The sequence below is a fragment of the Topomyia yanbarensis genome, chromosome 2 (genome assembly GCF_030247195.1).
Source record: "Topomyia yanbarensis strain Yona2022 chromosome 2, ASM3024719v1, whole genome shotgun sequence".
NCBI classification, from domain to species: domain Eukaryota; kingdom Metazoa; phylum Arthropoda; class Insecta; order Diptera; family Culicidae; genus Topomyia; species Topomyia yanbarensis.
Genome location: NC_080671.1, coordinates 424,582,674 through 424,601,812, shown reverse-complemented (window position 1 = coordinate 424,601,812; position 19,139 = coordinate 424,582,674). Strand labels below are relative to the sequence as shown.

Here is a 19,139-nt window from a genome sequence, read left to right as displayed (position 1 = left end):
TGTCAAGACCTTATCGTACATCCCGTTCTAAAAAGTTGGACTGACAATGGAGCCCTGAGCACTAACTGCACCTAGGACAGTTCGCGCTCACACTCCGTGCATTTCGTCAGCCTGTTAAGGATAGTTGTTTCCAGGAGTTTTCCAAGTGTGTCCCGGCTTTGGAAGCAGCACAGTTTCTGTATCTTCTACATTTCGGAGAAACTGCCTTCAGCTAGGCACTTCTGCAGCATCACTCTGAACATGCCCGGATATGCCAGGAGCGCAGCTTTCAGCACCACGTTTGGTATTCCATCCGGACCGGGGTTTTCTTTGATTTTAGTCGCATCGACGCTTCTTTGAGTTCGTCGTTAGCGACTTGCCATTCGTCTGTGTTTATTGCTTCTTCTTGGCCGTACGGTGTCAGTGCCCAGGTAGTTGGATCATGCTTCGGAAAGAGACCCTCAACGATTATCTTTAGCTTACCAGGGCACATTTCAGCCGGTGTCGATGGGCCGTCATCTTCGCCTTCGCGACTTGGTACACGTCCCCCAGAGCTTGCTAATCTTAATATCCCGTTTTGAAGCGGCCCAAGCTTCCAGAAACGTCGCCTTGCGCTCCCCTCTCACTCTCCGGTCTTGCTCTCTGAGCGAGTTTTCTGGCTCTGAAACGTGCAATGTGTAACGTACCGAGCGACTTATTTACCCAGTAAGCTGGACGCCGTTTACAGTTTTCGCGGCATTGTAACGTCACAAACCGTGACAATCCTTCTTGTTAGATCAGCCGCATCAACGTTCTTGATCCCGCCGTCCGGCCGAGATGCCTCAAGAAAGAAGTCTTTGTTGAAGGCTTTCGTCTTCCACTTTAGCTTGCCGGTCGTCGTTCTCCGTGCAGTAGCAGGGTTGGCGGAATTTCTCTCGGCCCCGATGTCCGTTTCATGCACCAGTTAGCTCCCAGTTTTGTCACGATACCAGGAACCATTTAGCTCTCCGCTTCGCCGTGATCTACTCGTTGTAGTCCTCGGCGTAGACATAGCCTCCACAACGAATCGACCGGTAGGTACCGAGGCCTGTCGCCAATTTTCTCAGCAAATAAATATTCTCAGAAGATATTTTTTGCAAATGAAAGTTAGAGAAGTATTTAGTATTTAAAGTATTAGGCACATTTTTGTTCAACATATTCATATTTTTCAAATTTCATGAAAATATTTGGGGGGGGGGGGAGGGGGTGGTGTAAGACTTTCTGGGAAATAGTGCATTCTGGGGGATGGAATTCTGGGGAATAGTATATAATCAGCACTAACATGGGGCAAAGGTCGATTAGGATCACGGCGGAAGTACCTCAGCTCCATACTCGGCCCAACGCTCTGGAATATAATGTACAACGAAGTGTAAACACTGGAACTGCTCAGGGGAGTTGAGATCGTCGGCTTTGCAGATGATGTTGGGTTGATGATAACAAGCGAGATCCTTGACGAATTGAAGTTATAATAGAGTTGAAGTTGTTGACGGTAAAGACAATAGGTATCGTGGAAACCTGGATGGCTGACGTCAAGTTGCAACTGGCTCACCACAAGACCGAGGTAGTGCTGTAGAAAAATCCAGCGTGTCGTAATCGGCGTCGGGAGACAATCTATCCCATCGATGCGTGCCCTGAAGCACCTAATGGTCGACAATCGGCTAAATTACAACAGCCATGTCGACTATGTATGTGAGAAGGCTGCGAGGACAACTTATGCATTGGCAAGGATCATGCCGAATCACGGAGGAGCAAGATGCAGCACGAGACGTCTCGCTATGGCATACCGGCCTGGGCAACTGAGCTGAACTCAAAGCGGAACCGGACGAAGCTGAAAGCACGTTTCACTTAATGGCTGTTCTGTCGCGAGTGCGTACAGAACGATATCGTCGGAGGCGTATGCGTAATAGAGTGGCTCGCGGTTATATGGGAAAACTTCAAAATGATTTAAACTAGCGGGCACAGCACTATTTAAGTTCCTTTTGTGGTCCCAAATGCCTGTGCAAAATTTAGTAGCGGTTGGTTGCATCCCGGGTTTGCGCATTGTGTTCAAAGTTTACAAGGGATTTTATATGGAAAATCAATTATTTTGCATTTACGTCAATAAAGATCGCTATTAAACTCAATATCAAAAACCAGTTCTTTAAATCTATAGTTCAAACCTTGGTTAACAACTTTGTCGAAGACGGTAACTAGCTGCGAGTTATAACGATTTTAAAACTTATGGTAAAATCCAAATGCAGAAATTAATTACTTTTTCCAACACTGCCTGTGCACCACCGACATCGTCATTAAAAACTTAAATAAATGAAAATATATTCATCGCAGAGACTTAGCACCTTTTAATGAAATGTTCAGAATGAATTGCTGAATAACAGAAAAATAGTCAGAAAATGAAAAGAAAAGGGGGGGGGGGGGGGGCTTGTGTACTCCCCAGTCCCTTTTTGACGTAGGACTTACGTCTTTCTTTACTATACTGGGTGTCATTTCAAAATTTTCAAAGCGGATGCGTTACGTACACTTTGAACCTTAATAACTTTTCTCCTACTAAAGGAATTACTAATATTGGTTCATAAATCGAAAGGAAAACGTTCAACGCTTGCTATTGATACCTTGTTTGCTATATAAAACTTGTTTAAAAAGTTCAAAAACTACTTTTAATGCGAATCAACATTAATGCTAGAACCTATAAATATGGGTGTCACAGTTTTTCTTAAAGCCAGACGTGTCTAAGCCACAGAGCAGAACACACGTACGTGTGCTGCTCAACGAGAAGCTGCATTTGGACTACCAACCAAATCATAGCTACTGCCTTATTGCTGCCAACCAAGAACTGTCGTCGCCCTGCGTGAAATTCATCGCTCTCAGAAGTGGACAGAGTTACTAATTCGCAAGCTGCTCTTCCAGTGCCTGGTCCGTGAGATTGCACAGCATTTCAAAACCGATCTCTTCCGGAGCTCAGCCGTAATGGCCCTCTAAGAAGCCAGCGAGGCCTGCCTGGTTAGTTTGTTGGAAGATACCAATCTGTGCGCTATCCATACCAAGCGAATAATCATCATGCCGAGCGGGAAACGGCGAAATAATATTCACAACAAACGGTTCTTATTAGGACCACAAAATCGTTCTCAGAAGAATTACAATTGAAATTTCCATTTCGTGCTTTGGAAAATAACTTCCCTCTTATCGGGTTAGTTATTTTCTATAATAATATCCGAAAAATGTACGATAAAACTAATAAACTGACCAATTGGACGGAAGCATGAAAATACCTACAAAAATTTGAGTCAGAAAAGTTTGGCAGCTGAAGTTGCCGATTTGTTTTCCAACGTCAATTATTTGTGCTGTGCTGTACGGAACAAACAGATTTTTGCGCGATTCGTTGGGAAATAATCAAAACAATTGTGTGGTAGATTCCGTAGATTTTACCGTAAATTTTGATAGATTTTGTAAAAGCATTAATTAGCCTGCTTTGATTGGTGGTTTTTGCAAATCTTTCAAGAACATTAGTGAATGTGGCAACCCTGCTACTAAGCGAAAACCACACCAAAAAGAATGATGAAAATATTTCAATTTGTCGCACAAAAGGATGGACTTCCATCTGCACTAAGAAGTTTATAAAAGAGATCGCATTGCGATATACAATGCTCATTCGATGTGAGCTGCGAAAGGGGAATGTTCGTGTATGTACGCAGCAGAAGCGAATTCGGACAAGGTTCGAATCGTTAGAAAGGATTCTCGTCTGGTATCACCAAAAATAGTTATTTGCAAACCGTTCTTTTTAGGATGAAAACATAATGGAGAAAGAATTGAATTAGAAAGTTCCATTTAATAACTTGGATTGAGTTTGCGCCTGTCAAGTCTGCTGTACATGTACCAGTGATTCATATAAGCAAATGTTTATCAAATTAATCTACGAACCCGTAGGTTTTTGCAAGTCCTAGAAAATCAGTGAATGTGGCAATCTCATTCGACATGAAATTTCCAGTAAACATTCATTCAAAAAGTGCATTGGCTCGAATTATCCATGAATGTCATATGATATGCCCAAGTTTAGTCCTACGTCAACACCGCGGTTATGTCCCGGACATTACCCACTCCTAGTTTTTAGATTGTTTTGTATAAGACAAAGAATCATTACGTCCTTGTAAATGTCAACGACTGAACTTTCTTAATATATTGATAGACCCAAATATGAATCATACTACAATCTTTGTTGTGGGAAATAATATTTACAATATTTAGGATTTACACCTACAAATTTATGTGTTGGTTTTGCTTGAGGCGAAAACTAACTCAGGTCTGGAAATCGCGTTGGGTTCTAACCTGAAGTATATTTCTGGTTCGCCAACATCACCTTCTTTTAGCGTGAACCTAACTCAATTTTATCAAAAAACGCTTGTTTGAAGTAACTATCCTGGTTTCGTTCCTAGATTCTCAAACGAAAACGTCAATAGAAACAAGACTTCAAGGAATCTAAGGATATGCATTTTTTAAAATTCTGACTCTGAACGGCTAAGAAATAGGGTTTGTAAATATGTAAAATTTATAAACCGTTGTACCATTTTAAATGAGATAGCGGTAGAGCCCTTGAATAGTAGCACTCAAACACGTAAAATTAATTTTTAATTCGGCCATATAAACCTGCGTTGAAGATGTGCTCCTTATGTTATGCTAAACTATCTAAAAAGGAAACTGGAAAGTACACAAGCCCCCCCCCCCCCTCTTCTTTTTATTTCCTGACTACGTCTATGTTATTCAGCAATTTATTCTGAACATTTCATGCAAAGGTACCAAGTCTCTGAGATGACTATATTCTCATTTATTTAAGTTCAAAATATCGGTGTCGGTGGTGTACTGACAGTGTTGGAAGAAATAATGAATTTCTGCATTTGGATTGAACCATAAGTTTTAAAATCGTTATAACTATTTTTTGAAAACTCGTAGCTAGTTACCGCCTTCGACAAAGTTGTTAACCAAGGCTTGAACTATAGTTTAGTGCTGAAAAATGTCATATTCGAGTCACTCTAATGCGTAATCTGTATCACCCTGGCTGAGGACGTGGAATGCTACCAGCGGAGAAATGCACGTAATACAAGGAGACCAGTCCTAGCGGACTCGTTGGCTTAGTGGCAGCAAGTGTAGGACAAGTAGGAAGGTGGACCCACCGACTCATACCAAATGTGTTTGCTTGGGTACATGGGAAGCATGAAGAGGTGAACTTCCATTTGACGTAGTTTTTGCCCAGGTATGGATGCTTCCGTACCTGCATCGGTTTGGACACGCTTCGTCGCCCCTTTGCACGGAGTGTGTGAACGTGCAAGAGACACCGGAACACGTTGTCTTCTAATGCCCTAGATTCGAAGAAGTCCGAAGGTGTATGCCTTGGTGTGACAGTGAACAATATCGTCGAAGACATGTGCCACGACGAGCATATCTGGGACACTGTTGTCAACAGAGTAGTTACGAGCAGGGATGTTATGCAACTCAGAGCAAATAAAGAGAAGAATAACAAAAGCTCTTTGCACTTTTCATGCGAACCACCGCTCTTCTCTTTCACAATAAACCTCATCACTCCGATGCGTGTTGCTCCCACACGTGTATTCTACTCCATGGCTGCACGCCACAAAGAGTAGAAATAAAGAGGCTCTTTAGTGTGTCTTGGTCCCACGCGCACGTAAGTAGAGAAGGCGACCAAAAAACATTTTTAAAACGTTCTTCCGATCAAACTTTATCTGAATTGTAGTTTGATTCGCCTTCTTACCTGCTTTCCAGTGATGGGAGGCACAAAAAAGTGGCTCTTCAAGGTGACTCTTGGAACGAAATTGTGCAGCTCTTGGTGCACAGATCTTACTCTTTTTCGTTTTCAAGTTTCTCTTTGTGCGGTCGTTCTGCACATCGCAGTGTTTTTGTGCTGCTCTATTTTTCATCGGTGTATTTCGCTCTTTGGGATCATCCATAAATGACGTAGCATTATATGGGGGAGGGGGGAGTTTTGTATTTTGTGATGATGTGTGACGACGGGGGGGTAGGTGGTCATGTCATGCTACGTAGCTTTTTTAAAGGGGAATAGAATAGAATTTTTAAAAAAATTTGCGAAACAAGAGGGGGGCAGAGTTACAGTCAAGCTACGTACTTACCAGGGGGGTATTTAGAGGTTTGTGACGAAATGCTACGATGGAGGAGGGGGGTGTTAAAAATCGCTCAAAAAATGCTACGTCATTTATGGATCATCCCTTTGTGGAATATTGTGTGAGCAAATAACAAGCCTGGTTACGAGTATATTCTCCGAGTTGCAGAGGAAGTGGCGAAGGGACCAACAAAGTAGCGACATTCGCTAGAACACCGTCGTGAAACCACAAATCGGATTCCGGGAGAAATTCTGCCGCCGTGGAACACTCCGACGGTGTAGACTAAGTCCACCGCCGGGGACCAGTTGCGTAGTATGCGACGTAGCACCGGGTTTGGATCGTCGGGGCGCCAGTGAACCGGACGTCAGACATCGCCAGAATCGCCGGACCGACCACGACACCCTACCGGGCAGCTCGTGAGTGGACTAGATCCACCGGCGGGGATTGGGCCGAGTAGACCGCGTCAAATAGCTAGCAGTGGGTCGTTGGGGAACCAGCGAACCGGAAGCTACGCTCCTAACGGAATTGCTGAATGAACCTCAGCACCTACTAGCTGCCTCGTTGAGTAGGCTACGTCCACCGCCGCGGACTAGACTGAGTAGACGAAGCGAGGAGCTAAATGGCTCACGGAAACGAACATCGATATCGGGAGCAATCAACCGGCGGGGAATTCACGGTGGGGTAGATTCGCCTCCGTGAACTATCCGACAGAATCGTGACAAAAATGGGTCCTAATTGGCAAACGAAGCAAACACCGATACCGAGAGAAATTCCGCTGACTGCGAACTCCCAGTCGGAGTAGGATAATATCCGAGTTGTTCTTGAAAAAACTGGGAGCTAGATGGCTCAAGGAAGCGGGTATCGGTGTCGGGGGAAATTCCTCCGTTGGGGAACTATCGGTCGGAGTAGGATGAGTTAATCGTTGGGGACTATCCAAGTAGATCGCGATAAGGCCAGGAGCTGAATGGCTCACGGAAACAGGAGCTAAATGGCTCAAAGAAACAGCACCTAAGCCGCTCACGGGGATGAGAGCTAAACGGCGACGTAATAGATGGAGAAGAAAAGCAAGGGAGAGTCGAGAGTTAAATCAAAGCTGAAAGGTCGAGCCATTTCATGAATCAAGTTAGGCTCCAAGATAGAGCAAAAGAAAGAGGTGCGAAGAAAGTACAACGAAACCCTCACGAAGTAATACCTTGACGTAGTTCTGTGGGGATGAAGGGCGTAAAGAGTAAGGAGTGTTTTTAGTGGTTAGGCACGAACGTGAGTCGTGAGTCCCACACAGTGCCAATCACTACAGGCCAGTTTTTGAAACTTCTTAAACCTTATCATAAAAATCATATGCTCACGCATATAGACATTTGCCGAATTTGACGAACTGAGTCGAATGGCCTGGCTTAAAAAGTGGGTTTTCAGAGTGATTGCATAGCCTTTCTATACACTCAAAAAAAAGTAAACGTTATGCCTATTGATTTTACACATAGATTTTTGCAATTAACGGAGGCATATAGACACTATTTGCTGGAACATAAACCTAATGTGTGTATTTACAAGAAATATTAATCTTACATTTACATTTCATAACTATTAGGCACATAAAACCCCATTCTATAACAGTATGCATATATAACTTATGTGTGTGCATACATAGTTTATACAGTTGACACATAGAAGGTATGTGTGCGCGTGATAGCAATAGCATTTCTTCTTCATATGAATTTTAAGCGGTTTGAAGCAAATAGAATTAACGTTTGGATTTTTTTCAGTGTAGGGAAAAGGAAAAAAACATTTTTAGAGCGTTTTAAAAAATGTTCTGGGCACAACCTTCTAAAAATATTTGTAACGACCTTATTTACTATGTACTTCTATCGAAAAAACTGTTCAGCTAAATCCAGCCCATATTTCGCAAAAAAATAAACTACGTTGGAATCGATTACTGATTCACCCCCATACCAAAGACAAATAATAAAGACGTGAACGTCTTGAAAATCCGTGGTACATTTTATGCTCTTACAATGAGTGCCTTCGGTCCCTTCAGAATTGACCGCTCTCACCGCTTGATGGCGCGTGCAAACAAACAGTCATCAGCGCGGTGAAGTTCTATATAGATACCGTGGTAGCCTTAGTAACGCGTGTTATTCAAAACAAAAAAAATTGCGGATAAACAAGAAATGGTAATTACCCAAATCAACAACACGACCTGAAACTTACAAAATTAACTGCCTAGTTACTGAAAAACGAAGATATCGGCATCGTAAGGACTCTCGGTCTTTTTCGTACGAGGAACCTGCAACGACGATAATTGAGGAATTCACTGGAGCAACTGCTGGAAGAAGCCAAGAATCGCCTAGTGGACTTAATCGGTCTAACCGAGGACGTTTGGCAGCCGTATACAATCTTCAGATGAAGATCAATTTGAGATCCATCGCGAGAGAGTTTGATACGCTTTGACTGGACTTGAAGTCGCTGGTAACGGGCGATACATGGCTGAACCTGATTTCAATGGACGGTTAATTCCTCTCGGCATTTTCTCACTACGTTCGAAAGCTGTGCTTATATGGCGAAATATGAGTCTCTCAAGCTGAACGCCGAAATTCTGCTTCCTTACACAACATGAAGTTAAACCGCGGGAGTTATGGGTATTGATGTGATCACGTATTTTCCTATTGTTTTAATAAACCATTATTTTTCAACTTGGCAGCTCAACTCCGTCTCCTAAAACAAAATCTACATGAGTGAGGTACACCCCCCAATAGCGATTGCTCAATTAAAAAAAATCTGTCAAAACTCCGGATATTCTGCTGGAACCACAGTTGCAATCGCTCTCGTTCCGTTAACCAAGGAAGCAGTCTTGATGCTACACATCCCAAGCAACCAAAAGTTCGTATAAGGGAGCTGCATAAGCTTCTCGTTTTAAGTAATTTTGCAATACGTTTTATGTTCTAATAGCGGCTTAAGCAGCTTTCAAGTCCCATTAAAGCTTAAGCAGCTTGAAAGTTCGTAAAGAACTTTATGTGAACTTTAAAGTGCACTTTTTAAGTATTATCCGAACTTCTGGTTGCTTGGGATCGTACTCCGAAAATTGGTAGGAATGGAGGTTCCTCGTATCCAACGGTATTTGGCGATGTGGCATTATCAGGGTCAGACTTGGAATAGCAAAGGGTGGTTTGCCCGCCGCAATTGAACAAACAGTTGGTCCAGTCATCCCAGTGGGTACTTACTGACGACCAACTTTCTCTTAGCGTGTCGCAGAAAACTGACACCGACAGAGCAACAATTTACAAGTGCGAAATTGTGTCTATTTGAACCACAGATGGAAAATATAAACGGTTCAGCAACAGTGGATGTTGTGCCTAGTCTATTTTATAATTTTCTAAAAATTTTAAGTGTAAACATGATTATTCTGTTGCGTAATATTTTTCGTAGTTAATGCTTATTCATTCGAGTCCGAACCACGAAGCAATTTTCTATCTCTATCAGTTATCCATACGGTTCGCGTAACGCATTTATCTTTCTGTCGTTCCAAAATGGAAAGGAATAGTGAACATTGAATGCTCCAAGCTTGAATTTTACTCAAATTGTGAAGACAAATTAAAGTAGATTAATAAATACACGAAGGAACTAATCATGCTTAAATTTTATTTTCGACCGTCCATTGGAAAAGTCACCTTTCTGGTTATTGTCTGTGCATAGTTTCGCATTGCCATTGGTGCAAATCATCAGGTGCGATTTGGATGAAATTGTTTCGAAAATAAACGGGTCATTCTAGGAATTTATATCACATACTTCATAGTGTGTTGTGCCGGATGATACAGGCATGCTTCGGTCAAACAACTGCTGAAATTCGTTCGAAATAAGGGTAGTGATTCTCATAGTGTTGTATGCTGCGCCAACCGCCAACAAATGCTACTAATGCATGATCATTCTAATCGAAAGGAGCAGCCCAGAAGAAATTTATTTTATTGTAAATCCAAGATGCTGAAGTAACTGCTGAAACAACGTTGATGTGCTTTAATCATCAGATTTCCACTCCGGCGAACGAACAAGCTACTTTTAACCCAAATTTTAACTTACAACTTCTAGATTTGTCCGTATATGAAAACTGTATCCTGATATATCTTGAGCGTTTTTTCAAAACGTCATATCTGCAATGAGTTACTCTCTGTTTACTTTCTCTTCTGTTAATAATTCGGTCACTTTAACATTTATCCCTCAACTCTTTGCATAGTATGCTAGTTAAAACCACCGTCTTTCGATCTGTACTGTAAAATAAGTGAAAAGTATTATAGTGACGCCGTAAAAATCGAAAGAGAAAGTAAACAAAGAGAGTAACTCATTGCAAATATGACGTTTTGAAAAAACGCTCAAGATATATGTTTATATTTTCATCTCGGTTGTCATGATCAACCACATTGCAAACATGATGGCAAAAAGTGAGTGACCGTGTTTTTGACGGAAGCAAAACGTCATGGTTGGGTTTGACATTTCGAGGGACCGTGAGTTACTTACTGGCGAATCCGTAATGAACAGCCCCCTGCTAGGCAGCCATTTTGTCCTAGCCAACATCTGCCTTTGTTAAAATCAAAACAACCCAATGCTATTGCACGGGCGACGTGGGCCTAGATGCAGCTAGGCCCATCATATGTTGACTACTGTCAAAGTCCGTATATCTCCATAGCGAATGACAGGAGTGACACCCTCCTGGTAATGAACCAAAAAATAATCGTTAGTGGCAAGGCCCTGCCCATACGTTGTTGGGGTTGGGCTCATGAACACTGAGTTTAACAACTTCTTAGAATGTTCCATTGATTTATTTGCAGTCTTCGACAAAGTTGTTGACAGTAAAATTATTTTTCTTAGTTTAATAGCAGTGAAAAACTGATGCATGCGGTTCCATCTGGTGGTGCTTCCACGTAAATTATCGAAAAATCCCACGTTGGTCTGGTAGCTAGGCTTGTTCGATTTGGTTCAAATTTGGACTCAGGGTTGGCTAGATGGGGAAATTTTTTCTTGTCTAAGGCTGACGAGCGGCATTATGGCATTAAGTTAGGACCAGCAGTCAGGAATTTCTTTAATCAGTAAACACACCCGCTTAAACTTCCTGCTGGTGGTAATAATGTAAACAAAGAGTATCTTTATTATCTTCTACTTAACGAGCTAATTACAGTACCATTTTTTTCTCTCTAGCAAAGAATTTCCTACACAAAACATAAACATACTCATGTTAGTATACTTTTTTCCTGTCTTCATTTACCTAGTTTCCGATTGCACTACACTTTATCGAATTTGTTTTCGCTCGCAAAGCATAGTTCCAATCCAATGGAACCGCTTTTTTCCTCTCGCATGTTTCCTTTTTTTGTTTTGATTCATATCGATTGTGTTTTTCCGAAGAGCGGAAGCTTTCCGCAAATTTTGCTTAACCACTTTTTTCCCACGACAATTATTTTCACGCTATGGTTTCATCATCGCTACAGCCTGTGGATACAGAGGAATGATGATTTACCATTCTTCTTTTGTTTGGTTTTTGCTTTCCATTCACACCATACCAACATGTTCACGATTTGTTTACATTTTAGCGCTCATCTGCTTAATGTTCAAGTACAATATAATACTGTGACTACCGCACTAGACAAAATCTAAAGAAATATTGAACTTGGCAAACGGAAAATTGCAAATTAAAAACTAACTATTGCACGAAAGATATTGTTGATCCCACAGAAGCGAAAGAAAGCCTAAACAATTAATCACCACTATCGGTTTGTAAAAGTTGTAAACTTATCGACTATTTTTGGTTCTGTTTGTTTCTGTTCTCATAACACTAGATATGTTAGTAATCTTTTACTCTGGAATTCATTGGAAGAGTTCAATGCCTAGCTGTTTCTTCCTTTGCGAAAATTAAAGTAACGATGGACAAAAACCAATATCGAAATAAGCTTTGAAAAAATGTGATAACGAAAGTGTTTGAATTGTTTAAATAAGATAGTGAAAAAAAATTGTCTTTCAATTGATCCAATTACCACTGTTTTTGGTTCTCGGGTGACCATCTTCCCGAGCAAAAAACTACTGAAATATACATATCATTGTTCTCAGTACAAATTTATCGTTACGTCACTCACGCACTCGCCGCAGTCACTCTCTCTCGCGATCGATCCAAGTCACCCATCAACGAACAACAAACGTCAAACGCATTCATTCCCGCTCTCGTTTGTTCTAGATAGCAAAGCATCTCCTTGCCCCCAAAACAGTACATAATCGCAGTGGAGCTAACATTTACAACATCCCGGTCGGCGTCGGATTCGGACTGAGACTCCGGCGGATTTCGGTCTGCTTTCCAACGAGAATACCCCGAATCTCCTTGATCGGTTTCAGCAGGAAAACGGGCACGTTATCATCGCGGCGCTGGAACAGTACTTCACCCTCGAACTGGATCAGCTCGTGCTTGCGGGCACGCAACAGCAGCCCAACCAGCTTATCGTTGATGTGGGTGTAAATCTGCATGAGGGGGAGCGAAGAACAAAAAACATGGCCGGTAAGTAAACAAATTGAAATGATTGTTATAGCATTTGAAAGAATGTATGAGGAACCTACATTGAACAATTCGCCGAATAGGATCACTTTCAGTTCCGGTTCCTGCTTCGATATAGGCTGACCCTCGTCATCGATCACCGTGCAGAGTTCCAACATCTCCTGGTACACCTGAATGTTGGCCTTCTTTCCCCGGTACTCAGTAAGGCTTCCGGCTTTCGGTCTGATAAGAGTTTCGGAAAGAGTAAGGGAAAAAATGTAGTAAAACGTATTTGTTTTATTGCGGTGCTGGTTAGGATTACTTTATTGTTGATTATGTTCTTAACTACTCCAATAATATATAAATTGTTGTGGTTAGAAACTACGCTGAAAATAGGAAAACGGATATACACTGTGACTAGCTAGCTTAGTTTGACAGTTCTCTTACAAAAGAAGTGCGACTAAAGACTGTTGTTCTGAGTTCGATTTTCCTCGCTGATTGTGCGTTGCTCACCTACTGACTTGGTTAGTTAATTAATTGGTAGGAATTTCCCTGCAATTATGTGTTAGATTGGCTTCTTCCGGCAAGGGTGCTGCAGCGTGAAATGCAGAGCGAGGTTAGTCGGCGGGCCACACTTGATGGTAGATTGGTGGGGGCGGCTCCAGACCATCGGGCGAGCGCCGGTTTTTGTAGCCACACTCGATTTCACTGGACGGCGATCGAGGTTAGTGAAGCGTTAGGTTCGTTTTTGATTGGTTATGCGCAGCAAGGCAGCGATAATAAAATAAAGAAGAAGTAAGCGGCGTTAAAGAACTTGCACACATACACACATACACATGGTTAGTTTTGTTGGTCAGCAGTTCAATGGTGTGGGGCGAAGCACGCGATCCCAAGTATAAACCTACCTGCCGTACTCCTCTTTGCTGATCTTCAGTCTCTGCATTCCGCGAACACCCTGTGATTCGGAGAAGGGATTTGCTATCTGGGACGCGATATGGCTTTTGGCGTTTTTGTTAAATAGGGCAACCTTGGACGACAGTGGCGAATCCTGCAAGGAGAAAGAGAAAAAAATGAATTATTAATGATTTTGACAGCTATTTGTTGTGATTTAATGATATTATTAAAATTTTACAGCAACGTTCTTTGCGGCGTGCAGAATCCCGCATCGGGTGGTCATCGACGTTGCAGAGCAGATTTTGCAGGGACTGGGAATCGCTTTCACTGATATCCGAACGCATCAGTTCGTAGCAAGCGACCATACGGCGGACATTCGGACCATGAGCCACCGGAGGTTCCTGTTCGCGGGGCTGGGGTAGAACAGGAGCAGCGGGGCGGCGAAGAGATCCATGACGGCATAGATCTGGTTGAAGGCATCGTTCCTTTTCGTGCTTATGTTTGATATGTTTCTCCCGACGGCGGGCACGGCGTCTTTCGAGACGATCTTCCTCGCCGGATACATCATCATCTGAATCGTCGCTACGACGATTACGACGTCGTCGGCGTTGGGATCCCCGTCGACGCGTTCGACGTGGTTCGCTCTCTTCTTCTGTGTCATCATCAAAATCATCATCATCTTCATCTGATTCATCACGATTTCGACGTTGACTGCGACGCTGCGATTGACGGCGTCGGGGACGTCGACTTGGCTGTTCTTCCTCGTCCTCCTGATCCTCATCTTCTTCATCTTCCTGTCGTTGCCTACGTTGCCGTCGAGATTGTTGACGGTTTCGTCTACGTGCAGGTTGTTCTTCTTCCTCTTCTGGCTCTTCCTCCTCATTTTGCTGCTGTTGACGACGCCGAGTCCTTCGCTGAGTCTGTTGGCGTCGTGGGGGTTGTTGTTCTTCTTCATCCTGATCTTCGTCCTGCTGTTGATTCTGCTGTTGTTGTCGACGACGAGTTCGCCGGCGTGGCTGAGTTTGCTGTTCCTCTTCCTCCTCTTCGGGTTCTTCCTGTTGCTGCTGCTGTTGTTGTTGTCGTCGACGCTGAGTACGCTGCTGCCGACGTGGTTGAGTTTGCTGTTCCTCTTCTTCCTCCTCGGGTTCTTCCTGTTCCACCTGTTGTTGTTGTTGCTGCCGACGCTGTGTGCGCTGCTGTCGGCGTGGCTGAGTTTGCTGTTCCTCTTCCTGCTCTTCGGGTTCCTCTTGTTGCTGTTGGCGCTGTCTTCGCTGCTGAGCCGGTCGCCTGCGCTGTTGTTGCTGCTGTTGTTGTTCTTCTTCCGGTTCTTCCTCCTGCTGTTGTTGCTGTTGTTGACTCTGGCGTCTCGTAGTCTGCTGTCTTCTTGGTTGCTGCTGCGGCTGCTCCTCTTCTTCTTCTGGTTCATTTTGTGTCTGCTGTGGCTGTTGCTGGGTACGATTTCTACGAATTGTTGCCTGTCTACGCGGCTGCAGTGGAATGTCTTCCAGATCATCATCGTCCTCAGTTAGATAGAGCGGTCGTCCCCAACTTCGGCGCCGATCACGTTCCTCCAGGCGCCACAGCCGCCGCTGGGTATATTCCAGATTTGCATCCAGACAAACGCAACAGGAACGCTGACACTTCAAGCAACAGTCGTCCGAATGACCACGGAACATCCGCGATACGATACCGCCCATCTTTTGTCCGTCGCAATACGACCAATATGGTTTGCTTGTTCGCTGCTTCGATAATTGATTAGAACTCAAACTTGATGTTGGCGCTAGAACATCCGAATCACTACAAACTGCGGATCTACCACCGGTCAGGGGTTTTATTCACACATGATAATTAAGTCGGTCAGGTCAAATGGCTGAATGACCGATGGATCCAACGCGCAGACTGTTCCGCTTGATTGATCTTTAAGTTTGCATGCTAAAGTGGTGTTTCTTCGTGCTAACACACAGACCAGCGTCAAATCGCCGGATAATATAATAACCATAGCTTCATGCTACATATTGTAATTGATAAACAAATGATTTCCTATATAGATTCTAACCTCAAAACCACATGGTAGGCGGCATTCTTCTTTGAAACCCCGATGACGTGAGTAGGCTTTGAAAGCGAAAGCTCTGCGTGACTCCGATGCGATACATGTTCGCTTCCCGAGAGGTTGCAAAACGGTGAGAACACGCCAGGTAGCCTGTCTCGCCGAATGTGGGAATCCCACAAAGTGGCGATGCTTTCATGTCAAAATTTACATAATGGCGCTTCTTCATCTCTCGATCTCGTCTCGTCACGTCACCATCGTCGTACGGTGTGCAACGTGAGATCGCGGTGCTTTCATTGGCGCAATAGGTCTCTTTGTTGGCTTTATTATCAATTAAACGTCTGCAAGCACGTGGGAGGTTTCTTTTTGGGTCGCTGCAGCCCGGCGATGAACGATAATGAGAGAGAAAATTGAACAGAAAAATGACTCGAAGGAATGCACAGTTCACCAATGATGCAATTGCTTAGAAACAAATCGATTCGAATCGAATTTCACAGCTACCGTTGCACACAAGTGCCAAAGAGGAAGCGGTCCGAGACGAAACGATGACAGATGAAAGGCAACGTCCAATCAGGCGGACAGCGTTTTTTTCCACAGCCAACTGATCAGGAAAATGATTTCAATGAAAAGCGATAAATAGTTGTTTCCCCTATCATCTGCCCCAGAGTTAGGTAAGCGGACTGTCCTACTGAAAAATCGGAATTATCTAACGAGCCCCAGTTGGTCACAGGAAAATACAACCGTAATTGCGGGAGAAAGCCCAGCGGCCGGTTGAGAGGAGATGAACTACTCACCACACAATCACGCGAACGACGGCGGGACGGGCACGCGTACCATTATTGGATCGCACCTCACAGCAGAGCCTGGTGTGCAAAATTAATTATTGATAATCTTTTCATGTAATCCTAGATACAATCACGATTTGACGGTTCACGTCCAACTGTCCAATCAACTTCAGCGTGAACACGACGCATCTTCGTCTAGATTTCGTAACGCGTTTGCAGGCAGAGTTCATAAAACTCGCGCGTTGGAGGATGAGGAGAAGGAAAAGAAACAGAAGATGACCGAAACCTAACCTAACTATCAAAAGTTTTACTGATTCCGAAAAAGCGAACCATAAAAAACGAGAGGCGTGACGGGTGGATATTGATGGGCCGCCAGGAAGGTTACTGCATTCGGTGAAAGGTTGTCTCGCACACGGACAAATAATAACCGATTTGACGTTCATGTAACGTCACGTGGCACTCCGATGCGATGATGATGTTACGTGTTGTTATGCCACACTCATCTAGTGACCTGTAGGTACTCCAAAATCAACCCGTCAAGTAGTTAAAAATTTCCCACATCTGCGGACAGCAGCTGGCGCTTGTAGCAACTTTCGAATCGTCAAGATGAAGTGTAGGTATAAACAAACATACACTCTCAGTGGCCCCGTGAAAATTCGATTCCATTGCTCAAGGGTGTTCTATTACATGCAGATAAAGCCGGGGTAAAACCCGCACCACTTGATGCTTACTCTTTCCGTCTCGAGATGCATTCAAATCGAATGAAGATTGCGATCGATTCAATTCGTTTGGCCATCTTGAATCTACTTGAATTGTGAAGTGAAGCTGCGTGGTCAACTGCTCCCCCCAGGCGGAATAGGAAAGCCGAGGAACAGTGCCCCGATTCCGATCGGTTCGGTTCGGTTCGGTTCGGTATGCAGCTTCATCAATCCAGCCGTTTGGAGAGGAGAGAACGAATGGTATGTATAAAGTGTAAACAAACTGTACGGTACCGTGCGGTGCGCTAATTTGCCGCTCGTTAAATTCTATGGCCAGCCGGCTGAGGCCCCCGTTACAGACGTTCACCAGGTCACGTTCTGTTTTGTTGATGTTTTTTCTGCGCTCTTTTCGCCGGAGTCGCTCGTCGAGTGGAAGCGATACAGTCTGACCTACATCAAATCCGCTGCGCTGACTTTGCTTCCTGGCAAGATTTGCGATTCGCAGACGGAGGAGGTTCTAAATGTTTTTTCATCAGCTCAATACAATTCAATATGAATTCGTCAAAAGGGCGAAAGTGTTTTTTGTAAACAAACTTGTTTCGCTCATTAGTCTGCTGCAGAGTGGAATTTCATGAAAAATATGCGTTAATGTAAATTTTTACCCTTCGTAGGAGTAATTTCAATTGTTTTCTGCTCTGAAATTATAGTAAATTAAGAGAAACCATCAAAATAAAAGTTTGTTTACAAATCATATTTGCCCTTTTGCAAATTTAATATGGAATCGGATATTTTCTTCCGGAATTCTTTGAACGATGAATGACAACAAAATATTTTCTGTCATTTGTTGTATTTAAAAAAATGGAAGAAAGACATGGGAGCCATTGACGTCGCTCACGAAAAAAAAACTCCGTGTAAATTAGGTTCTTTACTGAAACGGTTAACTACACTTTTCTTGACAGTTCGATTGTACTGTTTACATGGACTTAGAAAAATTTGTGGACGACTAGATTCGCTCGAAGCAAATCGTAAAGTATTAAATTAAACAACATAAAAATGTATCGTCAAATTCAACATTCATTCAACAACAAGGTAAAGGCTCATTGAGATCTACAAGATGACGACACGAATGAACTCATGGTGAATAAAGTTCATGTTTGATAATTGAATACTTTGCACTGACGCCACAAATGAACTCGATGTTCATTTTTGACAGTTCGCTTGTACTGTTTACATGGTCTTAGAAAAATTATTTGCGATTTGCTTCGAGCGAATCTAGTCGTCCACTAATTTTTTCTAACTCCATGTAAACAGAACTAGTGAACTGTCATAAAAAGTGAGGTGAACTGCCTCAGTAAAAAATCTAATTCTCGGCGGTTTGTTTACTTCTTCAGTTTTGTGAGTTCGAGTGCAACGGATGTTCATCTGTTGCATTCGAACTCATGCAATCCTCACATAAGCAGTGGCGGAACCAAGAATTTGCCTTGAGGGGGTGGGTTAATGAATTTTTTTGTTGAAAATGCTAAAATTTAATAAGCGTTCCATCAATTATTGAAAATTCAGAAACATAAGTAGTCTAACAGATGGCATTAGGTTTTACACCAACCGACATAACCCCACAAAATGAGCCGGATGAACTTCGTTTGACAATTGAATACTTTACGATGACGTCAGAAATGAACTGAGGGTTCATTTTTGACAGTTCGCTTGTACTGTTTACATGGACTTAGAAAAATTCTTTACGATTTGCTTCGAGCGAATCTAGTCGTCCACAAATTCCACAAAGTCCATGTAAACAGTACAAGCGAACTGTCAAGAAAAGTGAGGTTAACTGTGTCTGTAAAGAACCTAATTCTCGGTGGTTTGTTTACATGGGAGTTACGTGAGTAAGAATGTAACAGGTGAGCACCCGTTGCATTTGCACTCACGCAACTGACAGAGTAAACAAACCACCGAGAATTGTCAAACATGAACTTCATTCATCATGAGTTCATTCGTGTCCTCATATTATAGAACTCAATTCCAGTCTACAGACAAGGAGAACCAATATGCCAACAGTATTGAAACCTTGTTGGATTTATTTCGGCTAAGCAG

General features: G+C 43.0%; 2 protein-coding genes across 3 annotated transcripts in view; both read right to left on the bottom strand.

Annotated features, from left to right (window-relative positions):
* Positions 1 to 11,211: 11,211 nt before the first annotated feature.
* LOC131685294 (actin-binding Rho-activating protein) overlaps positions 11,212 to 19,139 on the bottom strand; it is a 44,077-nt gene continuing 36,149 nt past the window's right edge. For both annotated transcript variants that reach the window (XM_058968915.1, XM_058968916.1), the window contains exons 2-4: positions 13,530 to 13,672; positions 12,708 to 12,867; positions 11,212 to 12,611 (exon numbers count right to left, since the gene is read on the bottom strand). In XM_058968915.1, coding sequence (XP_058824898.1) covers positions 12,390 to 12,611; positions 12,708 to 12,867; positions 13,530 to 13,672 — 525 coding nt within the window. In that variant the 3' untranslated portion in view covers positions 11,212 to 12,389. The remainder of the gene's footprint in view (positions 12,612 to 12,707; positions 12,868 to 13,529; positions 13,673 to 19,139) is intronic.
* LOC131685290 (trichohyalin-like) lies at positions 13,699 to 16,396 on the bottom strand. The gene has a single exon (XM_058968904.1). The coding sequence runs from the start codon at positions 15,213 to 15,215 to the stop codon at positions 13,719 to 13,721; it is 1,497 nt and encodes a 498-aa protein (XP_058824887.1). The 5' UTR covers positions 15,216 to 16,396; the 3' UTR covers positions 13,699 to 13,718.